The sequence below is a fragment of the Mugil cephalus genome, chromosome 1 (assembly GCF_022458985.1).
Source record: "Mugil cephalus isolate CIBA_MC_2020 chromosome 1, CIBA_Mcephalus_1.1, whole genome shotgun sequence".
NCBI lineage: Eukaryota > Metazoa > Chordata > Actinopteri > Mugiliformes > Mugilidae > Mugil > Mugil cephalus.
Window position 1 is genome coordinate 32,776,196 of NC_061770.1, and position 14,889 is coordinate 32,791,084.

Here is a 14,889-nt window from a genome sequence, read left to right on the forward strand (position 1 = left end):
AGCTAGCTAGTTAGCTGGTGTCCTAATATCTTTAGCTAGGCGTTTAGCATTTTAGCGAAGCTGGTTTTAAGTTGTGACTTGATGGTGGTTCGTTCTGTAAGCAAACTTGTGTCAAAACCGAGGACTGATGCTATACGTGGCTAACATCTTGTTTCAGCTTACGTCTTGACCATCCTATTACCTTCGAATTTACTAACGTTTTTACTCTAAGAACTCCAAAAATATTCTTACAATTAAACATTTTCCCAAGTTTATGTGTCAGGTACTTTTTTTTATTTGCTCTTTAAATAAAACAAACCCACCAATCTCACTGATTGAAAAACTATTATCACAACTATTATATTATGTCAGGCCAGTGTCTCCAAAGAAAAAAAACTCTTAATCACATATTTAGGGATATTAAGCCTCGAATGGGGTCAAATTGACCCCAAAGATAAATAATAGGAGTGTTAAGCTAAGCTAAGCTAAGCTAAGCTAAGACAATAATAAGACAAGATAAGATACAATAACGATGTTTTAGGTGATGTTTTATGAATGAGACTTGAACAGCGATTATTAACGTAGCCGAATAGATGTGGCAGTACTTTTAACCGTTTCTCTTTATTTCAAATCTCCAAGGTATTAGTTTTCCCTCCTCACATGTTAACATCCCTGAATGTCAGTGATTCAAATAGAGACCATACTTCTCCTTCATATGTCACAGTATTCATAGTAAATAGTCCTGAAGGCCAGAGAGAGAAACTTTTACCAAAATGACAGACATTATAATCAGTTTCATTCCATATATTCAAAGTTTCATTCCATATAGAAATATTTTAAACACTAGTGAAAAACTGTAGAAATAATCTGCACACCTGCAGAAGCTCCCATTTAAACCAGCAGGTCCTTCTTCAGACATAAGTGAGAAACGCCAGCACCAGGACTCGTCTCCACATGGACCTGATAACTCAGCCTTAAACATACTTGTAGAGACTCTTCTGGTTCACCATGTGCTCCCTGAAGATGTTAATGGCTTTATACGTGTCCACCTGGTCCTGGTGTTCTTCAAGCACCTTCTTATAGCTGTAAAAATAAAAAATAAAGGCAAATCTCAGCAGGGGAAATATATAAGTTCTGGGTTCCATGGATTCCACGGCTACGACGTTATGCATCACTTTATTTGCATCACTATATATATAATTAATTCTGCGTCACATATTATTTGCGTTACATCTCTTCTGGGTCATTAAGAGCCTTAATTTGAGTCACTCTGTGTTTTTCTCTCATATAAAAACCAACAAATGAGAATTAAAAAATGAAACAATAGAAATAAAAATAATAATGATACAAATAATACATATTTCAAAATGTCAAAAATTATTACAAATCTAAATCCAATAAATAATAATAATGATAGTAACAATTATTATCAGTAGTATTATTAACATATAATATATGATAATATATAATTAATATATAATATTAATAATAGTGACAATAGAATAACATCTAAAACATTATATAAACAATAAAAATGACAATCACATTTTGAAACAATAGAAATAATAAAATATGTGGACATTAAGTTTTAGGTTTTATTATTATTATTAATATCAATAATAATAATAATAATAATAATAATAATAATAATAATAATAATAATAATAATACATGAAGGTAAAGAAAAAGGTAATAGTTAAACCACAAAAATATGAAAATTTAAACCCATTTTCTTTGATTTCCTGAGCTCCCTGACTGATATTTTTAATTAGTTAATTAGTATTTGTGTACCGGTCTATCCAGGCAGCCTCCTTCAGACTTTCTTGGCTCCACTCCTGGTACAGGAGTCCGGACTCGGACGTCGGCGGCTTGACCTCGGCCAGCAGCCTCTTAGCCAGGTAATTTCGGAGGCCGGCCCGAGCCGACAGAGCCACCAGCCAGTAGACGGGTTCCTCCAGAACCACGGAGTGGAGGGTCTGGAGCGAGTACTGGAGCCACTTTGGGGGAGGGGAATCGACGAGACTCTGGACAACGAGTCACCACAAACTTTTACTCAACTTATTTCTGACATATCTGGGAATTTTCAGGTATTTTTGTTGGTCAAACTTGAGCACCTGGTTCCTACTGTTGTATTGTTCAAGTGTGTCGATCAGTAGTGACCTCATGTCTCCGGCCTCCACTGGATTATTAACAATCAGGGCCTATAAAACACAAGGTACTACAATTTGTTGTGTAACCATGGTAGCAGTCGGTAACTTGTACCTAGTAGCAGTCCTAGAAGTAGTACTAGTAGTAATGAAAGTAATGGTTGTAGAAGTAGTGACACACGATGTCACCAACAATGTCAATACACACTTGGCAACGTGTTTGTGAGTTGCATCAACAAAGAGTTCAAAAGTACTCAGCGTATGAGCAACTTGACATAAAAGATGTAGTAGTAGTAGTGATAGTAAAGTGTTGTTGTAGTAGTAGAGCTTTAGGAAGTAGTAATAGTAGTAGTACTGATAGTAAGTAGTAACATAGTGTTTGCAGTAATACATGAATACATAGTATTTGTAGAAGCAGCAATAAAACTAAAAGTAGAGGGAAACAAGTGGTAATCGTACTAGTAAAATGCTAGTACTTGTTATTTAGTGTAGTATAGGCGACACCACTGGCACTGGCCACTGGCAACCCAGTTGTAGTAGATGCAGTAACTTGTAGTAAAAATAGTAGTAATTATGGTAGAGGTAGAAGTCCATACCAGAGGTATAACAGAACTAAGTGGTATTACAATTTGTTGAGTAACCATGTTAGCAGCTGGTAACTTGTAGTAGTCCTATAAGTAGTACTAGTAGTAATCAAAGTAATGGTTGTAGAAGTAGTGACACACGATGTCACCAACAATGTCAATACACACTTGGCAACGTGTTTGTGAGTTGCATCAACAAAGAGTTCAAAAGTACTCAGCGTATGAGCAACTTGACATAAAATATGTAGTAGTAGTAGTGATAGTAAAGTGTTGTTGTAGTAGTAGAGCTTTAGGAAGTAGTAATATAGTGTTTGCAGTAATACATGAATACATAGTATTTGTAGAAGCAGCAATAAAACTAAAAGTAGAGGGAAACAAGTGGTAATAGTACTAGTAAAATGCTAGTACTTGTTATTTAGTGTAGTATAGGCGACACCACTGGCACTGGCCACTGGCAACCCAGTTGTAGTAGATGCAGTAACTTGTAGTAAAAATAGTAGTAATTATGGTAGAGGTAGAAGTCCATACCAGAGGTTTAACAGAACCAAGTGGTATTGCAATTTGTTGAGTAACCATGGTAACTTGTAGTAGTCCTATAAGTAGTACTAGTAGTAATCAAAGTAATGGTTGTAAAAGTAGTGACAGTTTTAAATACATGATATCACCAACAACATCAGCACAGTATGAATGTACTCAACGTCAGCGTATGAGCAACTCTTCAAGAGCAACTTGTCAACTTGGACCACGCGTCACCATTTTGTCGCCATTAGCATTAGCAAATTGACACGGTAACAGAGTCGTGGAGCCACAGCGTCCCTGCCGCCTCTGACCTCCAGCGTGCCGCCGACTCTGTGCAGACACAGCGCCTCCTGCTGCATGAAGTCGGAGTAGCGGCGCTCCGTCACACGACCGTCCCTCAGATCTCCGAGGAACGAGGATGACATGAGAGTTTCCTCCGCCAACAAATCGTTGTTACTCCACACGACGTCGAACAAACTCACACCGGGGACGATATCTGAGAGGAAGAAGTGGACACTGGCGTCTCAAAATATTAGCGTGATAGACACCCTACGCATTTGTGAAATACTGCATTAAGAATCACTGATAGCTCTTCAAAAACAGATGATAAAAACTTGATTGGTTCCATAAAAATACATAAGAAGTTTTGAGTGTTGGGTTATTTTGGTTCCAGTGATCCACTAATGAAGGCCATGCATTTTATTAAAAGACACATTTTTCTGTTGTCGTGCTTTGTGTCTACATAAAGCCAGTACATCCAAAAGTCCTTCAAAGACAAGAATGGCTAAAATAAGGAACGTAGCTCAGGAAAACACACCTGAAGATACAGACTCTCGGCCAGGAAGGGTACAGCTAGATGCTGGCTCAAAGAACGCTTTAAATTTAAAGTGGTAGGTCAACACTTTGGATAATAAAAATGTTTTAACCTGGTTACCTAAAAAAGAAAAACAAAAAGTTGGTTCTTGTTGAAAGACCTGACAAAGACTTGGACTTGAAGTTGGAATCATGACAGAAACCATCTAACAGAAAAGGTCTGCAAGTAGGCAAGTCTAAACCAAGGATCGCTAACGAGGTTACCTTGCATTTCTGGGACATGTCCACGTTGGTGATGCATGTGTTAAGTTAGCTAGTGAGTTAGCGTCGCAGGTAATTAGACTCTTAGTGAGTACGAGGCCACTGCCAAAAGTCAGGGAGAGGAAGAGGTGGACGGTAACGTCAAAATAGATGTGTGACAGAGATACTTGAAAGCTGTTTGGCCATTGGCCACTAGATGCTGGCTCAAAGAATTAGATTTTTTAATTTTTTTAATCCACCCGCAGATAAAAAAAAATAAATAAATAAATAAAATGGGTAAATTCAAATGCTACAGCAGCACAACTCATGAAAACTAGTGACCAAGAGAAATGAAAAAAGACAGAGATAAAGAGATGATAACGGATGGAGTTATGCTTTCTGGAATAAAAAGCTGCCGTTACGGTAATGATGGCTGCCGTTGGGTGTTGAGAATCTAAACGGATTTGCTGAGTTATAGTTAATGATCTGGTCATTGGAGATTTTGGTAACTGGGGTTAGGGTTAGATATGTGTCCAGTAGCATATATATGGTACATTCATACTGAAGTTCTTCCACAAAAGTCTCACCTGAATTAAGAAGTTTCTTGCTGCTGCTGCTGCTACAGACACTGGAGGCGGAGCTGGAAATAAGAAGAAGAGATTAGAAACTAGAAAAAAAACATCTAATCCAAACTTTACGAACCATTACGTCACTTTGTTTGTATATATCCTCCAACAACAACATTGTTCTTGTAAACTTCGCTGTACCTGGCTCTGGTGGAGCAGATGTAGAATCTGAGTTCTCCACAGGGGGCGCTGTTCAACTCTCCACCTTAACACAAACACAAACTGTTTGACAAAGTGACGTCTCCTTGTAAGTTGTTATCTTCAGATTTCACCCCTACACTGGCATTTTTGTTAAAAGATGTTTGTTGGGTTTTTGGGTTTCACAGAGTCTTAAATGTTTAGGGACACAACCAGTAGACAGAGAAGTGTTGAAATGGATGTTCAGAAGGGAACAGCTGAATTTGTGACATTATAAATTATCTGTGGTGGAAAAATAATTGGTAAATTAATATTAAATGATGAAATACTCGATGGTTGCAGGCCTAATCGCACCGTACCACCCTCCTTGCCCACAGTGAGTGGTGTTCAACAACTCCAAGGAGGCAACTGTCATATTTCAGAGAACCAGGGTTACTTTTGTAACCTAAAGTTAAATTGATTTGATTAAATTTTCTCATCTAATCTAATCTTTCTATATCTATACACAAAACGTGTTCAAATATGAATTTTTATTTTTAGTTTGTTTACTTTTTAGATCCATTTCCATGCAAGCCCCGCCCTCCTCCACCTTTTCCCTCTCCTGATTGGTCCAGTTGCTGCTCCTGAAGGAGGAGCCGTCGCTCCAAAACCAGGAGCCATTCTTCGAAGAGAAAAAACACAAGAACACGTGTTTACATTTTACACTGAACACTGTTTACGTTTTCACATAAAGTGAGTTTCATCTTCCATCTTTTTTAATCTGAAGATTCGAGGTGTAAAACATCCGTAAAAGTCTGGACGTCCAGACACGCTGGACTTTGAAGACGTCAAAGCAGTGATTCAGCACATTTAAAGCCAAACGTGTCTTGATTGTTTGGGATTTGAAGTTTTTTCTCTAAGGTCTTATGTCTAATCCCATGGGTTCAAATTTCATGTTGTGCTTCAGTCCAGTCTCCTCTCCCATGTTCTCCCTGGTGAAAAAAATCCTCATTTAAAAAGGCCGTTGTCCACCATCTTTGCACCCGTTATCAATTGCGCTACAATCTTTGTAGCAACACCCAAACCAACAATGCAGCAGTCTATAAGCCTGTACACGCGATTTAGCAGAGCCCCTTATTTGGGATCTTAAAGTAAACCAGGCCCAACGTCTTGGGTCTGTCATGGCTAAATTATATGGACACAAGTCCAGAAAGCTGTTACATGCAGGAAGACACACGTATTACTGGTTAAAAACTGGTGAAACAGGTGAAAACTGGTGGTTTTCACCAGATCAGCCATGTTTTGGAGCACCCTCTGTGATCTCTCTGGATCACCAGACCTCAGGTTGGGAACCACTGCTCCAAGGAGTGACCTATGTCCTCCAGCTTGCCTAAAGCTTTAATAGCTTGTTTTGTTTACAAAAGTGAGTTTCCGGTGGACAACACCCATGATGTTAATGTGTAAACACCAAAGATAAACTTGGATGAAACGTCATCAAGCAGCCCAACAAGTCCTGTTGTTTGAGCGTCGTGTTTTCAGGACAAACCATGACACCCGCGCACATATCTCGGTCTTTGTTGTACAGACACTGATCTCTCTCTTGACTTCTTTTGTTGTGACTCCTCACCTGTTGCTCCTGGTATCCACCGAGCCACACTGGAACGTTTGAGTTCGCTAGCTGGAGGACAAACTGAACGTCCTCTGGCGTGTGAAGAGACACAAGGTGGCCACCTGTTTGAGAGCACAAAGACTAACAAGCAATGCCTGATTAAATCTGACTGTTCGTGACTAAACGTGAATGAATTAAACCAATTGTTTGTAGTTGCCTCCTGCTTACACTGGCAACGCTCCAAGAGCTCCACACAGGGTAGAAGGCAAAGCATCTCCCCCCCAACAGGGACCAGTGAGGCGGGCATGAAGGGGTCGGGTCGTCCCCTGCTCACAAATCAGTACATAATTCAGGTATTAAAGCACATTTCTACTGTACATCAAGACAGGGGAAAGGTTTGTTTTTATCTTACTTGAAGAGGAGGTGGATTTCTCAATCACGAGGACAACCACAAACAGACGGACCAAAATACAAGACATCTTTCACCTACAACACAAACATGTACATCAGCAAAAACCCAGTAGGTATATGAGCTACTGTTTGTGCACAACAAGGAAGAGGGAAGTGGAGATATTATCGCTATCCAAATGATTACTGGCATTAGATATGCTAGCTGGAACGCTAGTGGTTAGCTCTCCTACTATTACCAAAGCTTTTATTTACATTAACAGTGATGATTGTTGTGCAACCTCCTTCTCTCTGTTACCACAGGACGTTTGGTGAAGCTGTTAACTGACTGACGTCAGGATGATTTGGACCATTACTCTGCTAGCGTTAGCATATGTCGTTTTGTGTGTAATTAAATAGTACTTCTTTTTCAGGACTGACTTGACCTAAACATTTTCTGTACACTTAATGAGCCCAACCCAAACCTGTTAGTTCTGCTTGCGCAGGCCCTCGGGACATGACTTAAACATGTTTCATACCATTTCACATTAGTTAAACATGTCTGTCAGCTAGTAATCCAAACGTTTAAAAGTGTAAAGTTCAAAGATCAGCAGAGCAAGTGAACCAGTGCAGCAATGGGTTGTAAAGTTGCCCTTAAACGGTTATTAGACGTCAACATGGACCCGACGGATCACAGGTCTTTTTGGGTTCACTCTTATTTCCATACATCACACACATCATACAGTCACAAATGTTTAAGACTGGACCTCGAAGCAAAACTTTGAAACATCTAAAGAAATTTGTGCATCAAGACATTTTGTGACCTTTTGTTCAACTAAAATATAAAACATCTAGGCATCTAATGACAAAGTGTCAATGTATGGGACCCCAAAAAGTGTCACCCAGTGTACCTATCAGCTCCAAATGGCCTGAAACGTGCTCCCAACAAATGTCTGGGGGGAATTTTGGCCTCAGCACTTGTGCTTGTTGGACCCTGCTCTTGTTTGATTTCTACACTCTGTACTTTAACCCTCATACCTGGTTTTAAAATTGTTACGTTGTTACCATTAAGGGACAAAAGTGCCCTCTTCAAGAACACCCTAAATATTTTTCTCCACTTTTTCTTACATAAATGTTTTGATCCACTTCAGTACTAATCACAAATACCAAAAAATTAAATGCTACTGTTCCAATGCTGTGATTTGCAGCTCCCAAGTTGTTGTGTTTTGTAGGGGAATTAAGTTATTAAACATTTAAGTCTAAAAACGGCACATGTCGAAAGGGGGCACCACTTACAAATGAAAGGTACATTGTAGGAATTGAGCCATTAATATTGGATCAATATTAATTATTAGTAATTAATCAATCTCATCACATCTGAGGTGTCAGTGATCATCTATTTGCAGATCGCAAAGACCTTTCTGACAATGATGACAAGTGAAATATATGGTTTATGTATATAAATGGTGAATAATTAATTATAAACAATACGATGAATAATATCACACTTGGTATAGAAAACTATGAGAAAATACAGTTTATAGTAGATTTTGTCTTTTTTATGCCTTTAAAGTTTAAATACAAACATTTTCACATTTTAAAACAATGAAATTACCTATAAATATGGTACTAACCACCATCGGTACTAACCACCAGGCCACTTTAACAATTTAATCTCTTAAATAAAAGACAAATAATTGTGAAAATCCGGTACATCTGTGAACGTATTTTAACAACATATATATATATATATATGTATATGTATTTTATATGTATTTTTAAATGTTTTTTCTAACAGAACAGAAATATCACGTTTTTTTTCACATAATTCTATTATGTTATTTTACATTTGACATGCAAAATCACAGTCTATTTTGTATTTTTGTAATTTTAATGGTATTTCTTTCTTTCTTTTTTTTTTTACAGTGTAGTAAGATTAAGATTTGTTTAGATTAGGATGTACGGGGGTGGGACTCCGCTGATGCCACTACGACGGGCCGCGAAAACAAAGACAAACTAGATAGAAGAGAGTAAAACAACAACTGCAAAAGAACTGAGCCAAGACTTGCCAGACGCTAGTATATCACACCACTTGTTCTGTGGGTGTGGCCCTTTGTTGTGAAACTGGTTTTTACACATGTATAGTTATTTACATACGAGTGTTTTCGTTTCAAGAGCATTAAACAGTGTTGTACAATGTTGTACTTCGATTTAAGATGAGAGAGCGAGAGACGTGAAATCAAACACTTTAAATCTAACGTCATGTCGGCATGAACACACATTATCAGAAACACTCATTCATTTCTGCAACTTTGCTCAATTTCCAAACTCATACGATAGTTAGTAACAAGCTACGTTAACTAATATCAAGAAGAAGGAGAGGTAGGTTATGTTTAGGCCAGGCTAACCAGTCTTGCTTTGTAGAATATGAACGTATTAAAAGTTATTATAAGGTATTTCCTTACCCCTATGAATAGAGCTCTAATGAGGCTGTTGTCAACAGGAGCCTGGAGGCTCAAGGTGTGAATGGTGTTGAAACTTCTTGGGGACAGAAGTCAAAGCTGAATTATAAATAGTTGGTAAATTAAATCTCAGTCACCTCCTCTGTTTGGTGAAGGTTTTTCCACTTTGACATAGATGGCTTCCTTTACTCCTCTCTCAAACCATCTGTCCTCTCTGGCCAGGACTTTGACGTTGTTATCCTCAAAGGAGTGTCCTTTGTCCTTCAGGTGGAGGTGGAGTGCTGAGTCGTCCCCTGATGAGCTGGCTCTCCTGTGTTGGGCCATGCGCTTGTGTATGGGTTGTTTTGTTTCCCCAATGTACAAGTCTGTACATTTCTCACTACACTGAACAGCATACACTACATTGCTCTGTTTCTGTCTAGGTGTTTTGTCTTTGGGGTGGACCAGTTTCTGTCTTAGTGTGTTGCTAGGTTTGAAATAAACAGGAATGTGGTTCTTCCTGAAAATTGCCCTAAGGTTCTCCGACACACCAGCCATGCAAGGGATGGTGATGTTCTTCCTTTTGTTGTGCTCCTCTCCCCTGTCCTTCCTTCTTTTTGAGCCTTTGACAAAGGCCCAGTTGGGATGTCCACATGTTTTAAGAGTTTGTTTGATGTGTTTGTTGTCCCTCCTTGTCCTTTCAATCCTGTCTAGTGTGGACAGTCTGTGCTCGGTGCTGGAGGGTTCTGATGATTAATGGTAACAACGTAACTATTTATATTATAATTTATTATTATTATTATTATTATTATACAATTTATATTATACTTATTATTATAGGATAATAATATAATAAAAATCCATCAAAATCAATGTTGCTACTAATAATTGACAAGTCCAAGGCTCTAATAATAATCCACCCAAGAAAAATCCAATTTCAATTTATATTAATGAACATAATCACATCACAAACACTGGCATATAAAGGGTTAAAAGTCAGAAACTAATCAAACTTTTGGTATTTATGATTAGAACTAAAGTGGAATTATTATTATTATTATTATTATTATTATTATTGTAAGATTTATGTAAGAACAAGTAGTAAATTATAAACATATTAAATATGAATAAATGCTATTTTTAGGGCATTTCTGAAGAGGACACTTTTGTCCCCTAATGGTAACAACGTCACACGTTAGATCCCTGTATGGAAGTTCTTTTATCAAAGACGACAGAGTCACTGGAGTCTGGTTTCAAAGTTTTACTTGCAGCAAGAAGCCGATACATGAAGCACAGCGAGCACAGAATGGACTGGCGATGGAGACGTTTACTTTTACACAGTGGATCTGGTCCTAGAATGGAGACGAGCTCGTCAGAGAGACAGACTGTCGGCCTCATTGAAACCGAACCTGTCAGGACAAAGGAGCTGTAGGTTGAGGACTATATGTCTCGTATATATGGGACTTTCCTCCTACTACCTGGTGAAGAGGGTAAGAGAGAATATACCTGTGTGATAGTTTAACGCCAACAGTTACACAGTGTAAAAATAGAGCATTATGGGATTTTAGTTTGAAAAATCGTTTTTTTTGACGAATATGACAGCAAAAAGCAGAACTACCACGAAGTTATCAGCAAAAAAACGTCCTTATCAGGAATTTAGTTGCATCAGTTTTTGGTCCAAGTTTGTGGTGGATTTTTATTTTTAGTTTTAGGGTTAAGGTAATTTAATAATAATTTAAGTTTTTTTCTTGTACCGTTGAGCAAAGCACAGAAATGTAAAGAATCATTTAAAGCCACTGATTATTATTATTATTATTATTATTATTGTTTTAAATCTGATACATTACCAAAAGTTGTTAAAGGTCCAGTAAAAACCATCCCTCCTCCAGCCTCGACGATGAAAAGGTGGCGGTGGAGGTGTCACAGCGTTCAGAGGCGTTTAACAAGAACACTTGTACACGTTAAGATTAAACGTTAAGGTGAAACGCCCGACTGTTCCTTCACCCTGACTGGTTCTACCGGTTAACGCTGCCTCCTGGTACAATCTCTCACCAACATGTGCCTCGTCCTCAGAGCGGAAGACTTTAAGATGCTGTTGATTAAAAGGGTGAAAGTGTTTAGATGGTAGATAAAAAAAAACATAAAAAAACAAAACAGAACAAGTTATGGGAAGAAAAACTACACATGAGCAAATATATGAAAAAGTACAACGGGTATTTAAAGACTGGATCAAGTTTTAAGTAAGTTAGCAGCTTTTGTATCGTTTAAATGGACTTTTTATACAAGTCTCATTGTTGACCCTTTTTTATTTTTATTATTTCTATATTATTTTAAATATGTTTTATGGTTTTATTATTTTTTAATTATTTTATTCATTATTTTATTCATTTTTTTTTATCATTTTTTCATTTATTTTATGTTATCTTATTCTATATTATTTATGCAACAAACACTGAGGCAAATTCCTTGTATGTACAGATATACTTATATAACGACGCCCGTGTCTGTGACAACACATCAGTGTTTGGTGAACAAGCAGGGCCCAGGTAAAAGGCCGACGAGTGATGAAGAAGAGATCCTGGAGGGAGGCGGCTACAGCTGGTGTACATCCTGTTAGTGTGTGTGTCTGTGGGGGGGGGGGTAGTCCCATAGAATTACCTCCACTAGAAAGAAACGACACCTCCTTCTCTGCTGTAGAGCTGAGAAAAAAACACAAGAACGCAGCAGCTGGAAGCCGCTGAGGCCGAGAGCTAGCATGATGCAGGAAATCCTAAAGTAACAAACTTCCAATATCCAAAAAGCTACAAATTTCCAGTGACAACGTCGCCGTTTGAAAGTGGAAAAGTCCAGTAACGCTGATATAATGTCCTTTAAGTTATCTTGTATCTTGTTCCAGCAGGATCTTAATGTTGGCCTCCATGTGTTCCTGTACTTATTTGGGCAGATCCGGTCTATATATAGAAAAAACATATATAAAACTGTTTAAATTAAAGTAATTACATATTAATTTACAGAACAAATCCCAAGGGTTTTAATATTGTTTGTTACGATTTAACATGATTTGAAAGAGTCTGAGATCTGTTGACGCACTGAAAAGCTGGGCCCACAAACCTGGGCCCCTGACACAGAAACAAAAGTAAACTCAGTGCATCTGAGGAAAAACAGTCACCATTTCAGCGCAAACGTGTCAAAAAGACAGTTAAATTTACTGTTGCATGAGCTGCACTTCAAAACGAGTCAGAAAAGCCTCCACAAGCGGCGACGACGGCAACTCATGGTCATGTTGATGGTCAAAACCGACTGCAGCTGGATGCTAGCGCTGCAACAGCTAGCCGGGTTCACCGACCGCTAAGTTAGCCAAGCTGGGGCGGGAGCCAGCTACAGCGGCTAGCAGTCAGTCAGGTGGACCACCAATAACCGGAGCAACAGGCGGGTACCAGAATCCAGACATGCTCGTGATATGGGGTGTTTTGGTCAATATTTGAATAATAATAATGGAAGATATGTGTGATTTATCAAAAGCTCTGTTTTTGGAGAAATGAATTGCTGACTGTATACTGTAACTGTATACCGTTGTTAGCTTGTTAGCATTGTCACCAATTACCATTATCAGGGTAACGGTTAGCTTTAAGTCTTCATGGGGCAAGGAACCATATCTGGTAACTTGATCTCATAGTTCATCTCAGTGAGGTTTATGTCGTGTCGTTTTCAATGAGCCAGTCTTTGGTTGATTACACATTTTTATATATATATATATACACATATATGTAAATATATATATGATCCACAGCTAATATATTTACCAATTCACCAGCATCAGATCAACAGCACAGTAAGTTGCCCCAGTGTTCTGCTTCCACAGCAGAGGCTACTGTACATGATGCTGGTTTTAAAGAAAAAAGAACTTTCCACAAAGTATTTTCTTGTTAAAATCCATCTGTGAATAATCTCTGAAGACAAATGAATAAGTGTTTGTTACTTGAAGTAAATTCACATCATATCCTGTCCTAATTGACATTTCTTTAAACTAATTATTGCCAACCTGGGTTCATGTTTCTGTCGTCAGAATAAAGTCAATGTCTGGAAACAAATTAAAATTTTCAAATAAATTTTGCTAAATGAGTCACATGTTAGAGAGTTTGGGGCTGAGTCTGACTCAGCTGGAAGTTTTTGTGATGGTGTCAAGATGAACAGGACCCACAGACAGTTGTCATTAGCTTGTTCTTAGCAAACTGACTGCAACAGATTCAGTGTTTCTCAGTCTTTCATTTCATTGTGCTCTGACTGACAAGTAGCGTTAATGAAAGAAGCATGAAATATGACTAATATTCAAGCCTGTTTAAGTCACGTATGACTTTATAACTCACAAAGGTTTTAGTCTTTGCACGTCGCTCCTCATGCAGCACAGTATAACGAGGCAGCGGCGTGCACGCCCCGTACGTACACATGAGCGAGTCATGTCTCCATGGATACATGGAGGGAGCGTGCAGCGCGCAGCGCGCTGAGCGCGGGACAGCCCCGCCCCCCAGTGAGAGACAGAGGAGCAGCGGAGTCCAGTGTGGAAGAGCCGCCACCGCCACAAGTCGGTCAGAGAGAATCCGAACCCGGTACAACGTAAAAAGTCCCGGTACAACGTAAAAAGTCCCGGTACACCAGGGGTTCAAATCTAGTCGTGCCATACACGTAACATTTTCCACCAAAGTCAAGGTTTGGTAACTGCCACCTTGACTCACCTAAACGACGCCCCCGCCAGTAGTTAACGGAATTCAATGACGCCGTTTTTGTGATTACAGAAACAAGTCGTGGGGGAGTTTCTGTTGGATATTTAAACCTCAACTTCCCACTAGTGTATTAGAACTGTTCTTCAAACGCCTCCTATCCTTCAGCAATCAGTGTCTGAGCATGCGCATATTACAATTTTGAGCTAGTATTATGTATTTGCTTTTCCTACATTACTAACTGTTAAATTACTATTAATTGCTAACTGTTAGCCCTGGTGGCTAATATGAAAAGGGTGAACATTTTTCGTATTAGCCAGTAACTGTTAGCCTAGGTGGCTAATTTGAAAAACGGTGACCCTCTTTCCTACTAACAGTTAGCAGGATTATAAAGGACAAATAGTTTTAATAGCTGTTTTTTAGTTTATTTATTTATTCAGTTTTGCATCCGGTTGTCTCTCCTCCTTCTTGTCTCAGCTTTGTAAAAGAGATTAGATAAGACTTTCCAAGTTAAAAAAACAAACAAACTTTTGTTTGAAAAAAACAAACAAACAAAATAAACCGTTAAGTTACTGTTAAATGTGTTTTGTGATAATATCTTTCATATTGGTTTATACCATTAACTGTGGGTTTTTATACGCTGGTCTGGGTGAACCTCGCTTCTGATTGGCTGCGGGGTGTACATTAAAAGGGGATAACGGACACACCC

The 14,889-nt window shown here is 38.5% G+C and overlaps 1 protein-coding gene across 2 annotated transcripts; it reads right to left on the reverse strand.

Annotated features, from left to right (window-relative positions):
* Positions 1-581: 581 nt before the first annotated feature.
* LOC125014776 lies at positions 582-11,522 on the reverse strand. 2 transcript variants are annotated; one of them, XM_047596160.1, is made up of 11 exons: positions 11,310-11,522; positions 7,047-7,120; positions 6,863-6,960; positions 6,653-6,775; positions 5,596-5,707; positions 5,050-5,113; positions 4,870-4,922; positions 3,541-3,725; positions 2,094-2,180; positions 1,771-2,003; positions 582-1,062 (listed from the first exon to the last, which is right to left on the reverse strand). In XM_047596160.1, the coding sequence occupies exons 2-11, from the start codon at positions 7,111-7,113 to the stop codon at positions 954-956; spliced, it is 1,131 nt and encodes a 376-aa protein (XP_047452116.1). In that variant the 5' UTR covers positions 7,114-7,120; positions 11,310-11,522; the 3' UTR covers positions 582-953. The 2 variants fall into 2 exon arrangements, with proteins under 2 accessions (XP_047452116.1, XP_047452126.1); XM_047596170.1 differs by lacking the exon at positions 11,310-11,522 and adding an exon at positions 9,487-9,506.
* Between the last annotated feature and the right edge of the window lie 3,367 nt (positions 11,523-14,889).